The 16,426-nt window shown below is 32.3% G+C and overlaps 1 protein-coding gene across 3 annotated transcripts in view; it reads left to right on the top strand.

Annotated features, from left to right (window-relative positions):
- GABRG1 (gamma-aminobutyric acid type A receptor subunit gamma1) overlaps nt 1-16,426 on the top strand; it is a 68,027-nt gene that overhangs the window by 39,372 nt on the left and 12,229 nt on the right. For all 3 annotated transcript variants that reach the window (XM_067735860.1, XM_067735861.1, XM_067735862.1), the window contains 5 exons: nt 5,925-6,145; nt 6,987-7,069; nt 10,289-10,426; nt 10,553-10,705; nt 14,909-15,120. In XM_067735860.1, the coding sequence (XP_067591961.1) occupies nt 5,925-6,145; nt 6,987-7,069; nt 10,289-10,426; nt 10,553-10,705; nt 14,909-15,120 (807 nt within the window). The remainder of the gene's footprint in view (nt 1-5,924; nt 6,146-6,986; nt 7,070-10,288; nt 10,427-10,552; nt 10,706-14,908; nt 15,121-16,426) is intronic.

Raw genomic sequence — 16,426 nt, 5'->3', positions numbered from 1 at the left:
GTTACCCTGCAGTTTAACTAAAATCTGAAATAGAGAAAACTTCTTAAATGTCTCCACTTTTAACATCTTGCTATAATGGAAATCAAGACAAATCTCTATAATGGAAATTGTGCAAATCCTGCCACAGGCTTTGGCTTATCTGAGTAGAGCACTCAGCTTTGTGATATGCACAACTTGATCTAAACTACTGAAGTAAACGTCGGAAGCCAGCACTTCCAATAATAGTGTGAAAAATGCCATCCTAGTAGCATACTGATATGTCAGAAAATCCTCTGATTCTATTTTTGCGTTAGGATTTGAACTTGTAACAAAGAGTGGATCACAAAATTAACTTACATTTTAGAGATAAAGATCTCTCTTTAATGTTAGTATTCAGCTGTGTGTGAAAGTCAGTTCAGGTAAATACAACTTCTGTCATGAACTCTTTCTTAATTTTCCATAGCTGAAAATGATCTCTATTGTTTCTATTTCTGTTTAACTCTATCCCCCCTAAGCATTATTAATTTCCAATTTTATTGTTTATATATTCATAACAAGAAGTCTTCATGTTCATCTTTGTAAACTAAGAACAATACAGAAGTAACTTGGACACTGAAAAATATTTGTTAAAAAGTTAAGTGATGAATGCACATGGTGTTATGTACCTTTGGAAATCTAAATTTAGAGACATAAAAATAGAACCCAAAGGGCTGATAACTGAACTCAGGATTTATATCTGCTTTTGTAATATCTCTCAAGGTACTGATGATTGATTTCAATGATTTAAGTACCTGACATAATCTCCTTCCTTATTTCTTTTTCATTTGAAAAAATAGAATAACACCAAGTTATTTTACTTATCTTGTGATAGTTTCAAGAAGTTGGTGCTTTTACAATAATTGAGCAAAGTGGGGCAGAATCCTATGAACTTTTATCACTAAACCTATTTGTGCTGGGGATTAACTACACTTGTACCTTTTCTCTACATGTTTATAGCCTTAGTATCTGGTTTACTGCTAACCACTGGCCCATCATATTTTGGCCATGTGAATAGATACTTTCGGGAGAGATTAATGCCAAGGTGCTAAGATCAGATCAGGATCAACCCAACTTCATGATGTAATTATGCACCTAAATTAATTATTTAGGTCTGTATTTTGAGTGATGCTAATTCCATTACTAAAAAAAAAAGTATTGAATTAACCAGTGCTTTTAAATGTTAGACACAGCACATAATTGCAAATCTAACAGTGAAGTAGAAGAATGCACTACATGAACTTTCATCAGTTATGGTTTGACTGATTAAGTTAGAAATCAAGATGGCTCACTTCTTCACCTTTATTCACTAATGGTATTTTCTGGGCTAACTTGCAAGGAGGCAAAGTTTCATAATGTACTTTGGATCTCAAATGTTAAATGCACTGTTCCTCATCTCAAAATGTTTATCCTAGAAGCTATTCTTCAACAAGCTACTTGTTCTCAGTGAATGGAAGTTCCTTTTCATGTTTCTTTTGCTTATTTATTATGCAGGTAATTATAACCTCTAAGTAGGAACATGAAGTACAAGAACACAGTTTGATTATTTTCTCGAAATTACACTAATACAAATGAGCAAACAAAATTGGATTTTTCACTTATGTATAAAATGGCACAGATTTTAATAACTTTTCATCTCAATGAGGCATTTATTAAGGATTAGTAATTTTAAAAAGCTTGGAAATATTAGCCTTTGCAAAAAGTTTAGGAATGGTGGATAATCAAGACAGGCTCTGTATCTTTCTCTTCTTGAACATAGATTGAGGGACTTGTGAGCAGAAAAAACTTCACACTTTCCCAAAAATCTCTGCTTGGAAGAATTTGGCCTTTGGAAGTTATAACTCTTCTAACAATCATTAGCACATTTATAAACAGGTGTGCTAAAGAAGATCCTGCTAGCTGCTAAGCAGGATTCACAGATGCTTGCTATATTCCAGCCCTATATAAGTTACTTCTCAAGTGCAATCTTTAATGCCTTGTTAGTCAGGAACATCGAAGCCAAGTATACCTACTAAGTACCTTGAGGTTTCCTCTACCAACCAATGTTGGATCTTTGCCAAGCCATAAACCTGGTGGGTATGTTAGCTTCTTCCTTTATCTTAAGCAGTTTCTGCTGTTCAATCCCATACAAAAGCACAGTGTAATTCTGGTATAGAATGTTGTTTAAATGGTAACCAAGACTATGTGAAGAGGGGGTCATGATGCAATATTTTTGTGTACAGGGACCTCATGTCTTTACATCTATGCAAAACAATGAATGACACACTGTAGATGTTAAATATATGAATGATCACTAATTACATTATTATATGGGACAAATTAACCATAATAATTTATCTATGCATATTAGTCACTTTATAAAACATACATTTCATACTCAATTACATAATGTCTAGGCCTGTGTTGGATTTTAAATAATTATTAATATGTATGTGGCTTTCCCAAATTGCAATAGTGTTCATACGAAATAGATAAAATAATGGTGTTTAAAGGTATACATTTATAAGGAGTATTAACTAATGCATAGAAATCTAATGTACAGTATAATGAATATAGACAATAATATCATACTATAATTAGATACTGTGCTAAATATCACTATAACGGTAATCATATAACAATATATAAATGTACTAAAGTAACCTTAAACTTACACAAAGTTACATGTCAAATTTATTCAATTAATAAAAACCACCAAGCTGGGAAAACTGGACAGGTACATGTAAAAGTATGAGATTAGATCACTCCCTAACACCATACACAAAAATAAGCTCAAAATGGATTAAAGACCTAAATGTAAGGCCAGAAACTATCAAACTCTTAGAGGAAAACATAGGCAGAACACTCTATGACATAAATCACAGCAAGATCCTTTTTGACCCATCTCCTAGAGAAATGGAAATAAAAACAAAAATAAACAAATGGGACCTAATGAAACTTAAATGCTTTTGCACAGCAAAGGAAACCATAAACAAGACCAAAAGACAACCCTCAGAATGGGAGAAAATATTTGCAAATGAAGCAACTGACAAAGGATTAATCTCCAAAATTTACAAGCAGCTCATGCAGCTCAATAACAAAAAAACAAACAACCCAATCCAAAAATGGGCAGAAGACTTAAATAGACATTTCTCCAAAGAAGATATACCGACTGCCAACAAACACATGAAAGAATGCTCAACATCATTAATCATTAGAGAAATGCAAATCAAAACTACAATGAGATATCATCTCATACCAGTCAGAATGGCCATCATCAAAAAATCTAGAAACAATAAATGCTGGAGAGGGTGTGGAGAAAAGGGAACACTCTTGCACTGCTGATGGGAATGTGAATTGGTACAGCCACTATGGAGAACAGTATGAAGGTTCCTTAAAAAACTACAAATAGAACTACCATATGACCCAGCAATCCCACTACTGGGCATATACCCTGAGAAAACCATAATTCAAAAAGAGTCATGTACCAAAATGTTCATTGCAGCTCTATTTACAAAAGCCAGGAGATGGAAACAACCTAAGTGTCCATCATCGGATGAATGGATAAAGAAGATGTGGCACATATATACAACGGAATATTAGCCATAAAAAGAAACGAAATTGAGCTATTTGTAATGAGGTGGATAGACCTAGAGTCTGTCATACAGAGTGAAGTAAGTCAGAAAGAGAAAGACAAATACTGTATGCTAACACATATATATGGAATTTAAGAAAAAAAATGTCATGAAGAACCGAGGGGTAAGACAGGAATAAACACACAGACCTACTAGAGAAGGGACTTGAGGATATGGGGAGGGGGAAGGGTAAGCTGTGACAAACTGAGAGAGTGGCATGGACATATATACACTACCAAACGTAAAATAGATAGCTAGTGAGAAGCAGCCGCATAGCACAGGGAGATCAGCTCGGTGCTGTGTGACCACCTAGAGGGGTGGGATAGGGAGGGTGGGAAGGAGGGAGACGCAAGAGGGAAGAGATATGGGAACATATGTATATGTATAACTGATTCACTTTGTTTTAAAGCAGAAACTAACACAACATTGTAAAGCAATTATACTCCAATAAAGATGTAAAAAAAAAAAAAAAGAGTTCGCCTGCAAATGCATGGGACACGGGTTTGCTCCCTGGTCCAGGAAGATCCCATGTGCCAAGGAGCAACTAAGCCAGTGGGCCACAACTACTGAGCCTGCGTGCCACAACTACTGAAGCCGGTGCGCCTTGAGCCCATGTGCCGTTTATTTTTTGGAGAATAAAACCACTTCTGAGTGATTAAAATTTTAAAAATAAATAAATAAATTGAATTAAGATCTTACAGGAAACATTAAAATTTTATTTGTTAAAAACTGTATGTGCATAAACTTAGTGGACTAAGTTTATGAAATTTATATATTTCATCTTTGTGGCAATTCATAATGTGAAAATAGGGCTTTTCCACTGGAGGCTTAGGAAGGCCAATTAAAATTTGTTGGATTATGGGATTATTAAAAAATAAATAAATAAATAAATAAAAATAAAATAAACCCACCAAAATAGATAAAAGGAGGTTTTCCACTCACTTTACTCTCTGTATTCTAGTCAAGTAAATTGTAATTTAAATATCCTGCCTGGAAATTAGGATTTGATCCAACTTCTCTATTGACAAGTTGATTCCTAATCTGTTTACTTATTATTCTCTCTACCATTTTAAAATGTTTTTCATTCATTAGTCAAGCTCCCAATTATAATTCCATTTATTATAAATATTTCTCTCCAGGTAAATTGGACAAGAGCTAGTATTACATCAAGAGTGAGTAACCAATCTCTCCCATCTCAAGTGACTCATATAAAATTTCATATCTTTCAATTTACTCTCTTCCTCCTCTTTTAATATCAAAGTTACATACAAATACATATAATCACTTTCTTTTCTCAGTAGCATCAAATATGCATTCTTATTCATTAATTTTATCAAATAAATTTTAATGCTTATAATATGGTAGATATTCTGTCAGGATATAAAGGTAGATTATACCTAATCACCTACTCCTAAGAATTCTCTCATAACCATGCAATTTCCTACTTACAGTCACTCGCTGATTATGGGCAGAACCTTTGCTCTAATTATGGCACTCATCAGGCCTCACTGTGACCACCATTATATGTGGTTGTTAGATATGTGGATTTGGGATTCAACCTACAGTGTCTCAGTTTTCATATCATCTGCTCTTTGATGTGGGGAGAGTTATTTTACATCTCTATTAATAAATGTTCCTTAAAATAAAGATTATTGTAGTAATTATTCACAGGGCTGTAGTAAGGATTTAATGACATGATACTTGCAAAACTCAACAGATACTTGGCATATTATAAGTGCTTAATAGGGTGTGTGTGTGTGTGTGTGTGTGTGTGTGTGTCTGTGTATGTGTGTGTGTGAGTATGATTGCTTTAAAATATTTGAAAACAGTGGATCTAAATAATTGAAATTAATTTTTTGGACAAAGGACAAGATAAGGGCTTTTAGATAATTTAGCGAGTGTTTGCATTTTGATTTTGTAGCTTGTGACTTTTTGTGTGACTTAAGCATTCGTAAATATCACAAAATTTAATATAATTGTTAACATGAAAATGATTGGCCTTTATATTTAATAGCTATATCCTACCTATTATAAATCTTGAATACAATTTACAAAAAGATATGTAAAGCCACACGGGACAGCAGTAATTACGAGAAATCTTGAATTTTAGTTTACATGACTCATGTAAACAATGAAAAAAAAAAGGTTAAGATAATGGCATACTTTTTTTCTACAAAAAAGACTGAGTTTAAGTGCTATTTACTTACAGAAACTTTATAAAAATTCAACCTGAAGAAAATGTCTAAAATAGTGGTTTTACTATTATAAGTCATTACTCTTCTTTTTATCTTTTAGGAATACACAATAGATATAATTTTTGCCCAAACCTGGTTTGATAGTCGTCTAAAATTCAACAGTACCATGAAAGTGCTTATGCTTAACAGTAATATGGTTGGAAAAATTTGGATTCCTGACACTTTCTTCAGAAATTCAAGAAAATCTGATGCTCATTGGATAACAACTCCTAATCGTCTTCTTCGAATTTGGAATGATGGACGCGTTCTATATACTCTAAGGTATTACTGTTTAAGAAAACTTGTAGTTGCTCTAATTTATTTTCCATACTAATATTTGATCAACTGATAAATTTCCATTTTTCAAACTTGGCAAAGTGAGAAATACAAAGCTTCTTTTATACACTAAAATCTAAAATGGTGAACAATTGTGGAAACACTTGTTTAAACTCGGAGTTACTAGTATGTGAAAAGGACTGAAAGCAAAGAGGAAAAACTCCTCGATTTCCCCTCTTTGAAGCAGAAGAGATTGTGGTACAAACATTATGTTTTTTTTAATCTATAGGGCAAGTGATTGACAGAGATTTTTCTCTGGGAGTTCATCCTGCTATAACATTTTAAAATACTCTGATTTTCAGTGGTGTAGTAAAACATCCCTAACACAGGATTAAATGAGGGTCGATGTGTAAGATTCAAGTTTATTTAATTCATTGTCTTGAACATATCGACTCATTAAGAATCATCCTGTTAATGGAAAGATGTTTATGGTCAAAAGAAAACAATTCACCATACTTAACCAGGTACACTCTGTTAACCTGCATGTGTGTGCACGTATATGTGTTTGTTGAGATCCTGAAGTATGAATTTTTAAGTGTAAACACAGAGATCACACTTGGGCTAATTATGAGTTATCTTAGTTGGCTGGAGAGAAAAATGTCAGAATTTTCTTATTCATTTATGAATGTTATTATATTACTACTGTGAGGCTTCAGAATTATTATTATTTTCTAGTGTATCACAGTCCATTATTGTAGGCCAAAATCATGTTTAAAAATTAGACAAAAGATTTTTAATGCCTGAAATTATTTCTCATTATTTAATATTTATTTTTCCATCTAAATAGATTGACAATTAATGCAGAATGTTACCTTCAGCTTCATAACTTTCCTATGGATGAACATTCATGTCCATTGGAATTTTCAAGTTGTAAGTGATAAAATACTTGATTTTTCATAGAATTTTATAGCCTCTGATCCTGTTTATTTAAAAATGTAAAATAAAATGAGATAAACTACAATTTATACAATTTTCAGAAGTGTGGACTATGTTTAACTGTCTTACATAAAATTACAAATGACATATTTGTTCCTGGCTTTAAGTTAAAAAATGGCAATAAATCCATAGTAAATATATATATTTTATCATTCTTTACAAATCTTAGTTATATCCATGTCCTTTTCTTATTTTGATTAAATAAGGGACTACTAAGATAGATTTGTATTCAGATGTTTTTACACTGCCATGAATAAAAAGTTGATTCGAATTTTATTCATTTTCCTAGAGGCCAGATTTAACTTTATTACATTGTACTTTAAAATACATTTAATTGGTCTGGTGAAGAACATTTACTATATGGGTAGCAAATACTTGAGAAAACTTTAATGAGTTGGAAAAACCAAGGTATAAATAAATTTATTTTATTCAAAAGAATGAATGAAACACAGAGAAATGATTAGAGAGAAATAATTTAGATACAAACACTTAGTATTTTGTTGCAAAGAACTAGTTATAATCTTTCTATACCAATATCAGTTTTGTTTTATATTTACTAACATATTTATCCTCACATTTATCTTTATAAAAATGTTTTTCTACATAATATATAATTGAGCAAGTCTTGAAAACCCATAAAATGACTTTAAAAATATTGCTTATGTCTATGAATTGTATAATGCTTTTTCCTATTTTAAAATTCAATTTTTTTCAGATATCACATTCTAGAATTTATTCACAGTAGATTACAAGTATTTATAAGTATTATCCTGCTTCTTCACTTTAAAAATTCCCATATATCTCTTGCTGTCATTTATTAAGGATTTTCTTGACTTTCTTAATAATTTTAATCTCACTAAAATGTCCTTTTTACTTCATAGTCTCATCTCTCACTGCTCTGATTTTCTAACATTGACTTATCAATGAATAAAACAGCCAAATAACAGCAAAGACTTGATTAAAAGGAACATTCAAGGACTAGTTGATACACAAATTAAATTTAAAGATGTAGCAATTACTGTATTCTCCTCTAGATATCATACCTGAATTCTTGGTACTGTCATTATTGGGAATATCCTATCCCTGTTAGTGCAATTGGGTGTTACTGACATAAATATAATAATCATAGCTATCTTTTATCAGGCACTCTATAGGGGTCCAGTAGGGTATCCAGCCTTCTCCATCTAATATTTCACAACAAATGTATTTGGAAGATTTCATTATGGCTCCCATTTTACAAGTCAACATCATGAGATTTAGAGTGGTTAAGTAACTAGCTCCCTGTTTCTATTTGTGCCCACATTCCTGTATATTATGATTATACTCTATAACTTCTACAATTCCAATGAAAAAGAATGGGAAATATGGAAAAACAAGATGCTAAACCTTTAGAACAAGAGAGAGAAGATGGAGAAAGGAAAGAGGAAACACATCCTTATACAGGCCAACAAAGATGAGAGCAAATTCATTGCATGGCTGATTAAGGGATACTGGTGGGAAATGATACTCTGTTTTGGAACTTTTTAAAGTTGATACTGAATTTCATTCCGGTAATATGGTAGATTAACCTTTGTGTCTAAAACAATTTAAAACATTTTATTATTAAAATCATCTCAAAAACCTTTAAGTGATCACTAGGAAAGAATTTTCAGCCACAAAAATTCACATTAAAAGTTGAAACCAGAAAGGTAAGAAGGTTTGTAGCCTGAGGACATTTGCCAAAAAAAGATAAAATTGAGCTTCGATTTTGACGGCCTTGTGGATTGGAAATGTAGTAAAACATGATTGCTACATACATCTGGGTTACAAAAGGCTGGACACTTAGAGTAACATTAGAGTAACAAGAAGGAGCACCCCCTCCCCCGTACACACACACATACACATACAAACACTAAGGTCTAAAAGGAAAGTTGTCTCTTCAATCAGCATACCAGGGTGAATTAACTCCTTGAGAGGATTTAACCACAAGCCCAGCCCCACATGGATTTTCCCAAATTTCCTTCACTTGGTCCAAAAAACCCTTGTGGATTTCCAGGAAGTGTAGCAGAAACAAAATCATATCCTTTTTAAAAGAATTCACTTCCATTCTAGACAGCTGCAGAGAAGGCAAAGGCATTTTCAACTTAAATAACAAAGGTCTAGTATCCAGAATATACATAAGAATTCAGATAAAAGAAAGATAAAAAGGAAAACCCAATAAAATAATGGGCAATTGACAAGCAGTTATCCAAAGAAGAAACCGAAGAATCTAATAAACACATGAAAATTTTTCTAGGTTTTATTCATAATCAGGAAAAAAGTGAAATAAAGTACACTCTACAGTGAAACTAAAGAAGACTGTCCACATAAACTCTAATGAGAATATGGATCCACATATATTTTCATACTCTGGTTGGTGAGAGATGAGTATAGTATACTCTCTATGGAAAAAAGATTGACGCTGTTTCATAAAGTGGGAAGTATATGTAATCCACGACCCAGCTACTACATACCTAGGTATATATACCAGAGAAACTTTTGCATATACAATTGTGAGACATGTACAATAACATAACTAACGGCAGTGTTAGTAATAGCCAACAGAAAAGATTACAAGTGTGGACACAGTAAAATGGATAAATAAATTTTAGCACATCTTTACAATACAACAAATTAGCTATTACTACATAAAACAGCATGGATGATTATTACAAATATGATATTAAAAGAAGTAAGATATCAAATAATGCATCCAGTATGTTAACAATCAAGCAGAGTTCAAAAAGAAACTAGACTAAGCTATATATTTCAGAATTGCTTATCAAAAAATCTATAACCAAAAAAACAAGCGGAGGATTATCACAGAAATCAGGTTAGTGGTTACCTGTGGTCGGGAGGGGAAATACTATATTGGAGTGGACACATGGTTTTTCCCAAGGCTAGCAAGATTTTATTTCTTGATTTAAATGAAGTCAACATGGATTATCATTATTTAATCATTATGATTATTCCTTAACCTATACTCATAAATTTTATGCAGTATTTTTTCTATATTTGACATATAATAAAAATGAGAAAGAATTTCAAAAGAATTTGTCTTTGGATGTTGGTATTGCAACAGTAACAGATTTGGATCTGCTAATGTATATATTTTTAATTTTAATTTTTACCTAGATGGATACCCTAAAAATGAAATTGAGTATAAGTGGAAAAAGCCTTCTGTAGAAGTGGCTGATCCTAAATACTGGAGATTATATCAATTTGCATTTGTAGGGTTACGGAACACAACTGAAATCTCTCACACAATCTCTGGTAAGAAGGAAATACAAATCAGTGATTAATCCTAGCATCAGTGGCATTTGTATTTAAATCTATGGTTTGGAATCCTATACTTATATGTATTTTATAGCCAAAATAAAACATATTTTTTTCTTCCAGGGGACTATATTATCATGACAATTTTTTTTGACCTGAGCAGACGAATGGGATATTTTACTATTCAGACCTACATTCCATGTATTCTGACAGTTGTTCTTTCCTGGGTGTCTTTTTGGATCAATAAAGATGCAGTACCTGCAAGAACATCACTGGGTATGACATGTAATATATGCTATAGTGTCATATGACTTTTAGCAACATTTTAATGTGATAAAAGTTTACAGTTTAATATGTTGGAAATATCCCTCTAACTGCAGTCTGACAAAAATGAACAGATACTCTAGTGCAATATGATGCTGAAATGAATATATGAAACAAGTAGGAAAAAGAATTGTAAAGAGCTTGAAATCTCAGAAATGTTTTTAACATAGGTCAAGGGAAGAATAAAACTAAGTAAGAATTAATGCATGAAAATCATACATAATCCCTGAATCTTAAATGTGATCAATATTTTCAATCACTTTTTATCAAGATTTTATTTTTTAGCCAAATCACTAATAGCCAGTATTTACTGACTGGTGTGTGTTTAGAAAGCTTGGAAATCCCCTTCTCTTACAATGGTGCTAATGAACAGTCAATGGTTCCAAAGGGCAGGTGCTGAAAGGAGCAAGAAGTTTCCAGGCTTCTGTGATCTATAAAATGTGTAATAAGTCTGTGAATATTTTTGAGAGTTGCCTGTACAATAACACTGATTAAAAGGATAATTTGTAATTCATACTTGATAAAATAGATTTTTTACCTTTTCTTTAGCAATGTGTTGCAATAGAGTCATAAGAAAATGTGTCTAATTATTATACATTGGTTTAAAAGAAAATGATAACCTAAATTTATGTATTGATATACAAAGATGAATTATTGATTAATTGATTAATTCCCAACATCCGTATAAGATATGAATCTCACTACTGATAATTGTGTCCTAAAAACATAAAGAAAGTTGGGACAGTTTCTAGTTTCAACAATAAAGAGGTTTTCATGTGGTTTCTATGGTAGCTGGTGACTAACTCCATTTAGTAAATATAGTAAAATGCAAATTACATAAAAGCAGCAAAATAAAACCTGAAGTACCTAGTTCTATACTTGGAAATTCAACTCCTTGGGAATTTAAATAGAGGTGTGATATAGCTAGGGGATAAAATGCACTCATATCTGAGTTTTGTTTCCTACAATTATTTCAAATTATTTTATGTTCCAAGGTAATCAAATTACTTTAGTTTTTTTTGTATGCTTCTCTGAGTATACCAAATATTATATTTTGTTCTTAAATATTATTCTTATATTTCTTCCCAAAGAAAATTTGGATGGATTATTTTTACCATTAGGGTTATATGAAGACAAAAGCCTATGCCATAGTGTCATGAAAGAGAATAGTCAATAGTGGAATTGTGTTTTTACATGAATTCATATTTTTAATATTACCATATCAACTATAAAGATAAGCCATAGCCAGATCTAACTTAAAGAGTATCTCTTACAACTGTGGACTCTATGTAGTTGGAGGGTCAAGGATTTTTTTTTAAGTGTACATACATACATCCATACATCCATCATTGAAGGACAATTTCCTGAGCCCATTTATTCAAGATTGTATTTTAACAAACATTTATCAAATCCTTTATGTGAAATAGGCAGCATTCTAGGTGCTGCAGTGTTAACAGTGAACAAATTGTGATGTGCTCTTGTTCATGTTAAAACATAAAACATTTATGTTTTAGTGGGGTGTTTGTTTTATTTTTTTTTTATTTTTTATTTTTTTGCAGTACGCGGGCCTCTCACTGTTGTGGCCTCTCCCGTTGCGGAGCACAGGCTCCGGACGCGCAGGCTCAGCAGCCGTGGCTCACGGGCCCAGCCGCTCTGCGGCATGTGGGATCTTCCCGGACCGGGGCACGAACCCGTGTCCCCTGCATTGGCAGGCGGACTCTCAACCACTGCGCCACCAGGGAAGCCGGGGGTGTTTGTTTTAAAAGGAAATCCACCATATTATTTTTAAGCTAAACTCTGTGATAATAATTACTAAATTAAAGAAATAAATGTGTAGAAGCTAAGTTCTGCTATAGTTTTCCTTAATTTATGCAATAGAAATGTAATAGTATTTTAGTAAAGTGAAATTTAATTCCGTCATTGATAATGAAATCAAAGAACACTTGGCCTTAAGATTTTTTTTCTACTTGGGATGGGACATTATTATAGAAGCCAGGAGTACCTTGGGAAAACTACCTTTGTCTGACTATGGGAATGTTATGATTTAATAAGTTATTAAAAAAATAGTCCACAAATCAAGGAAGAGAGAAGACGGGTAGTCACTGAAATTATTTCGCACTTACCATATGAAAAGCCTTTAAATATAATTTTGGCTTAAAAAAATTGAAGCAAAAACTGTCAGGAATAATGGGAGAAATACACAAATCTGCAATAATAATTGAACATTTTAATACTCTTTCACTGATAGAATAACTACATGGAAAAATCAATTAAGATGTAGAAAATTTGAATGCAATTATCAAACTTAACCTGATTGATATTTATAAAACACTGCACCTAACTACAGAATACACAGTATGTTCAAATGCATACAGAACATTAACCAAGATCTCAATAACATTCAAAAGACTAAAACTTTCCAGAGTATATTTTCTAACCAAAATGAAAGTAAATTAAAAATGAATAAAAATAACACAGATTAATAATGGCCTCAGTTATTTGGAAAAAATTTAAATGACCTTTAGATAACACTTGGGTTAAAGAAAAATCAAAAAGGAAATTAGAAAATATTTCAAACTTAATTTTAATAAGAATTTAACATATAAATATTTGTAATATGCAGCTAAAGCATGCTTGGAAAAAATTTAAATGACCTTTAGATAACACTTGGGTTAAAGAAAAATCAAAAAGGAAATTAGAAAATATTTCAAACTTAATTTTAATAAGAATTTAACATATAAATATTTGTAATATGCAGCTAAAGCATGCTAAAGGGGAAATTTTAAATGCTAGTATTAGAAAGGAAGAAGGATTTTACATCTACTTTAAAAAATAAGTAAATACCTTTTATATAAATATATTATACAAAATTTATTACATTACTGTGCCCATTTTTTAGATGAGAGGCACAGAGGAGTTAAGAAACTTCCCTGAGGTCACAGAGTTAAGAGCGGGAACATCAGAATTTGAACCTAATTTGCCTCCATGACTTCCAATTCATTATACGTGTATCATCTTTAATTTTTTCAATCCTAAGCGATAAAAATGAAAAGATGGGCATGTGAAAGGAATTATTATTAAGGCATGTTTCAGTGTAGACATGAGGGAAAGAGGTGGATGTTGCCTTTACCATATCAAAGAGGCACTTCCTATTTTTTCAACCCAGATGTTGCCACTTTATAAATAATTGACCAAATTAAGATTCATTTGGCATTATATTTAGTACTTTTTTGGAGAGAAAACAATCCCACTAATGGTGCCTTCTTTCATAAGGCAAAGAATGAGAATTAAGGCAGTTTAGATCAGAAGAGACATAACATGTGCAGCTGTGAGTTAGGGGGCCTAAAATTAGTAGTGGTAAGAACCACAAGAAGGCCATGGATAAAGAGAAACAGATACCCCCAAAGATCCATACACAGGGCTGGGGCCCAGGCGGGTATTCTAATTTTATATGTTGACTTCTTCAAAACATGAAGATTTACTCTGTCTTTTTAAAGTATTCCCTTGATATCATTTTGCCTGTATTCTTTACTGAGATGAAAAAAATAGGTCTAATTCAAGTAATAAAAAAAAAAAATTCTATAGTAGTTTGGATTACTTTTAACTGTGTGTGGCATGAAACTTCAAATCACTGTAGATTAAATTGGGTAGAGGTCTAAAATGGCTTCTGGTGCTCTGGCTATTGTATTCCAGAAAAATGCAATTAGGAAGAGGGAACGAAGAGCATTTCCTATCTTTCTAATGACATCTTTTGGTAGTTGTTTACACCCTTGACTTAATTCTTCTTGGCTAGATTTCAGCCTGTGGCCACACATAGCTAAAAGAAGCTGGCAAATAAATTTGTACTTTCAGGCAGGTGCAGACTAGCTAAAAATTGGATAGTCTATTATTATGGAGGAAGGGAAGAATAGGTACAGGGAGTAAACTACCTGCGGTCTGGAGAATTTAGATGATTAGAACTCACAGAGACACAAAGAACACATTGAACACAATGTAGCTATGGTTCCCAGAATTTTTTTTTTTTTCTGTAAATCACAAGTAATTATATGCTTTTGTTTCCATTGTTTATTTCTGCTCACAATATTGCCAAATCGGTTGGAAGAATAAAAATGGTCTTATTTTTTCATCATTTATTTTTCTTCCCTCCCTCCACAGGTATCACTACAGTTCTGACTATGACAACTCTGAGTACAATTGCCAGGAAGTCCTTACCTAAGGTTTCTTATGTGACTGCGATGGATCTCTTTGTTTCTGTTTGTTTCATTTTTGTTTTTGCAGCTTTGATGGAGTATGGTACCTTGCATTATTTTACCAGCAACAAAAAAGTTAAGACTACTAGAGAAAGAAAGCTAAAAAATAAGGCCTCGGTATGTTAAAAAAAAATCTCTATTTTATAAGCAACAATTTACTGTTAGAGATACTCTTTTCTCATGTTATACTTTCTTAGACTGATATGGTTGCTAGTGGTACCTTGACAAAAGATAAAAAAAATATTAAGATGAAACTGGAGTACCTAACATTGCCCACCAGCAAAAGTATTCTTATATTTTTCCCTAGAAAAGACTTTTGGATCAACTTTGTAAAGAGTGGTTATTATGCTGTGAAATTTTCTACAAGTAGTAAATTCTTTGTACCTAAAAATTATTTAAACTCTCTCTTTGAATCTATTTTTGTGATAGGATTTGGACTTCTTACACTGGTACCCCACAAAATTAACTTAATTTTTAGAGATAAAGATCTCTCTTTAATGTTAGTATTCAGCTGTGTTTGAAAGACATAGCTTTCTATGTCATAGAGAATATATCTGTTTGGCTTTTGTATATTTGTATTCACTTACTCCCCCTTCCTAAGCATATATCTACCTTAACTTACATCACATCAAGTTGATAAATTAGAATTAACTCTACTGATTCTAAAATACTTAAGTATTGGATGATTAACTATAGTTTCTTTTTATAATGGCAATTATAACAACTTTAAAGTAATATCTAACACTGAGTATTCCAGGAACTCCTTTATATGCATAATTTCATTTATGCCCATAGGCACCTTATACATACAAGTTCAGTAATTTGCACAAGGACAAACTTAGGAAGTCAAGGATCCAAGACTCAAACCCAGGTCTTTTATGATGACAGAGGTCAAGTTTGTAATCCTTCCTTTATGTTGCCTGTTTTCATAGGACTCAGAAAAGTAAACATCTTTTTCTGCAATATTAACAAAAAAGACACTTCATTGCTAATTCCAATAAATGTTTTTAAAGCAGATTTTTTTCCAAAATACCAACATACTTGAGGACTATATAAAACAGTTATGCATGAGTGGCAAGCTTGTAAACCTACCATAGCATGTACATAATGAGGCATGGGATTTTTCATGTTATGTCCTAAATTTGTAAGTTCTAAGATTCAATGCTTTTTCTCCCTTCCCCCATTTTTCATTAGTTTCCTTATAAAACTTTACCATACTTTTACATTATATTTTACCTTTTATGTTATACTCCAAGGACCAAAGCCTTGTGTATTTGGTTCCAGATTCCCACAATATCCCAAGGAAGGAGAGCACATTGTTGGTGGTACACATTTCAGAACTTACACGGTAGAATTAACCTGTGACTCTCTCAACTTGACATGATTTTAGCTTATCCATAGGATTTATTATGGCCTCTGAGTG

This window comes from Pseudorca crassidens, chromosome 4 (genome assembly GCF_039906515.1).
Source record: "Pseudorca crassidens isolate mPseCra1 chromosome 4, mPseCra1.hap1, whole genome shotgun sequence".
NCBI lineage: Eukaryota > Metazoa > Chordata > Mammalia > Artiodactyla > Delphinidae > Pseudorca > Pseudorca crassidens.
The sequence above is the reverse complement of the archived record's forward strand: the minus strand, read 5'-3'. Positions and strand labels throughout refer to the sequence as shown.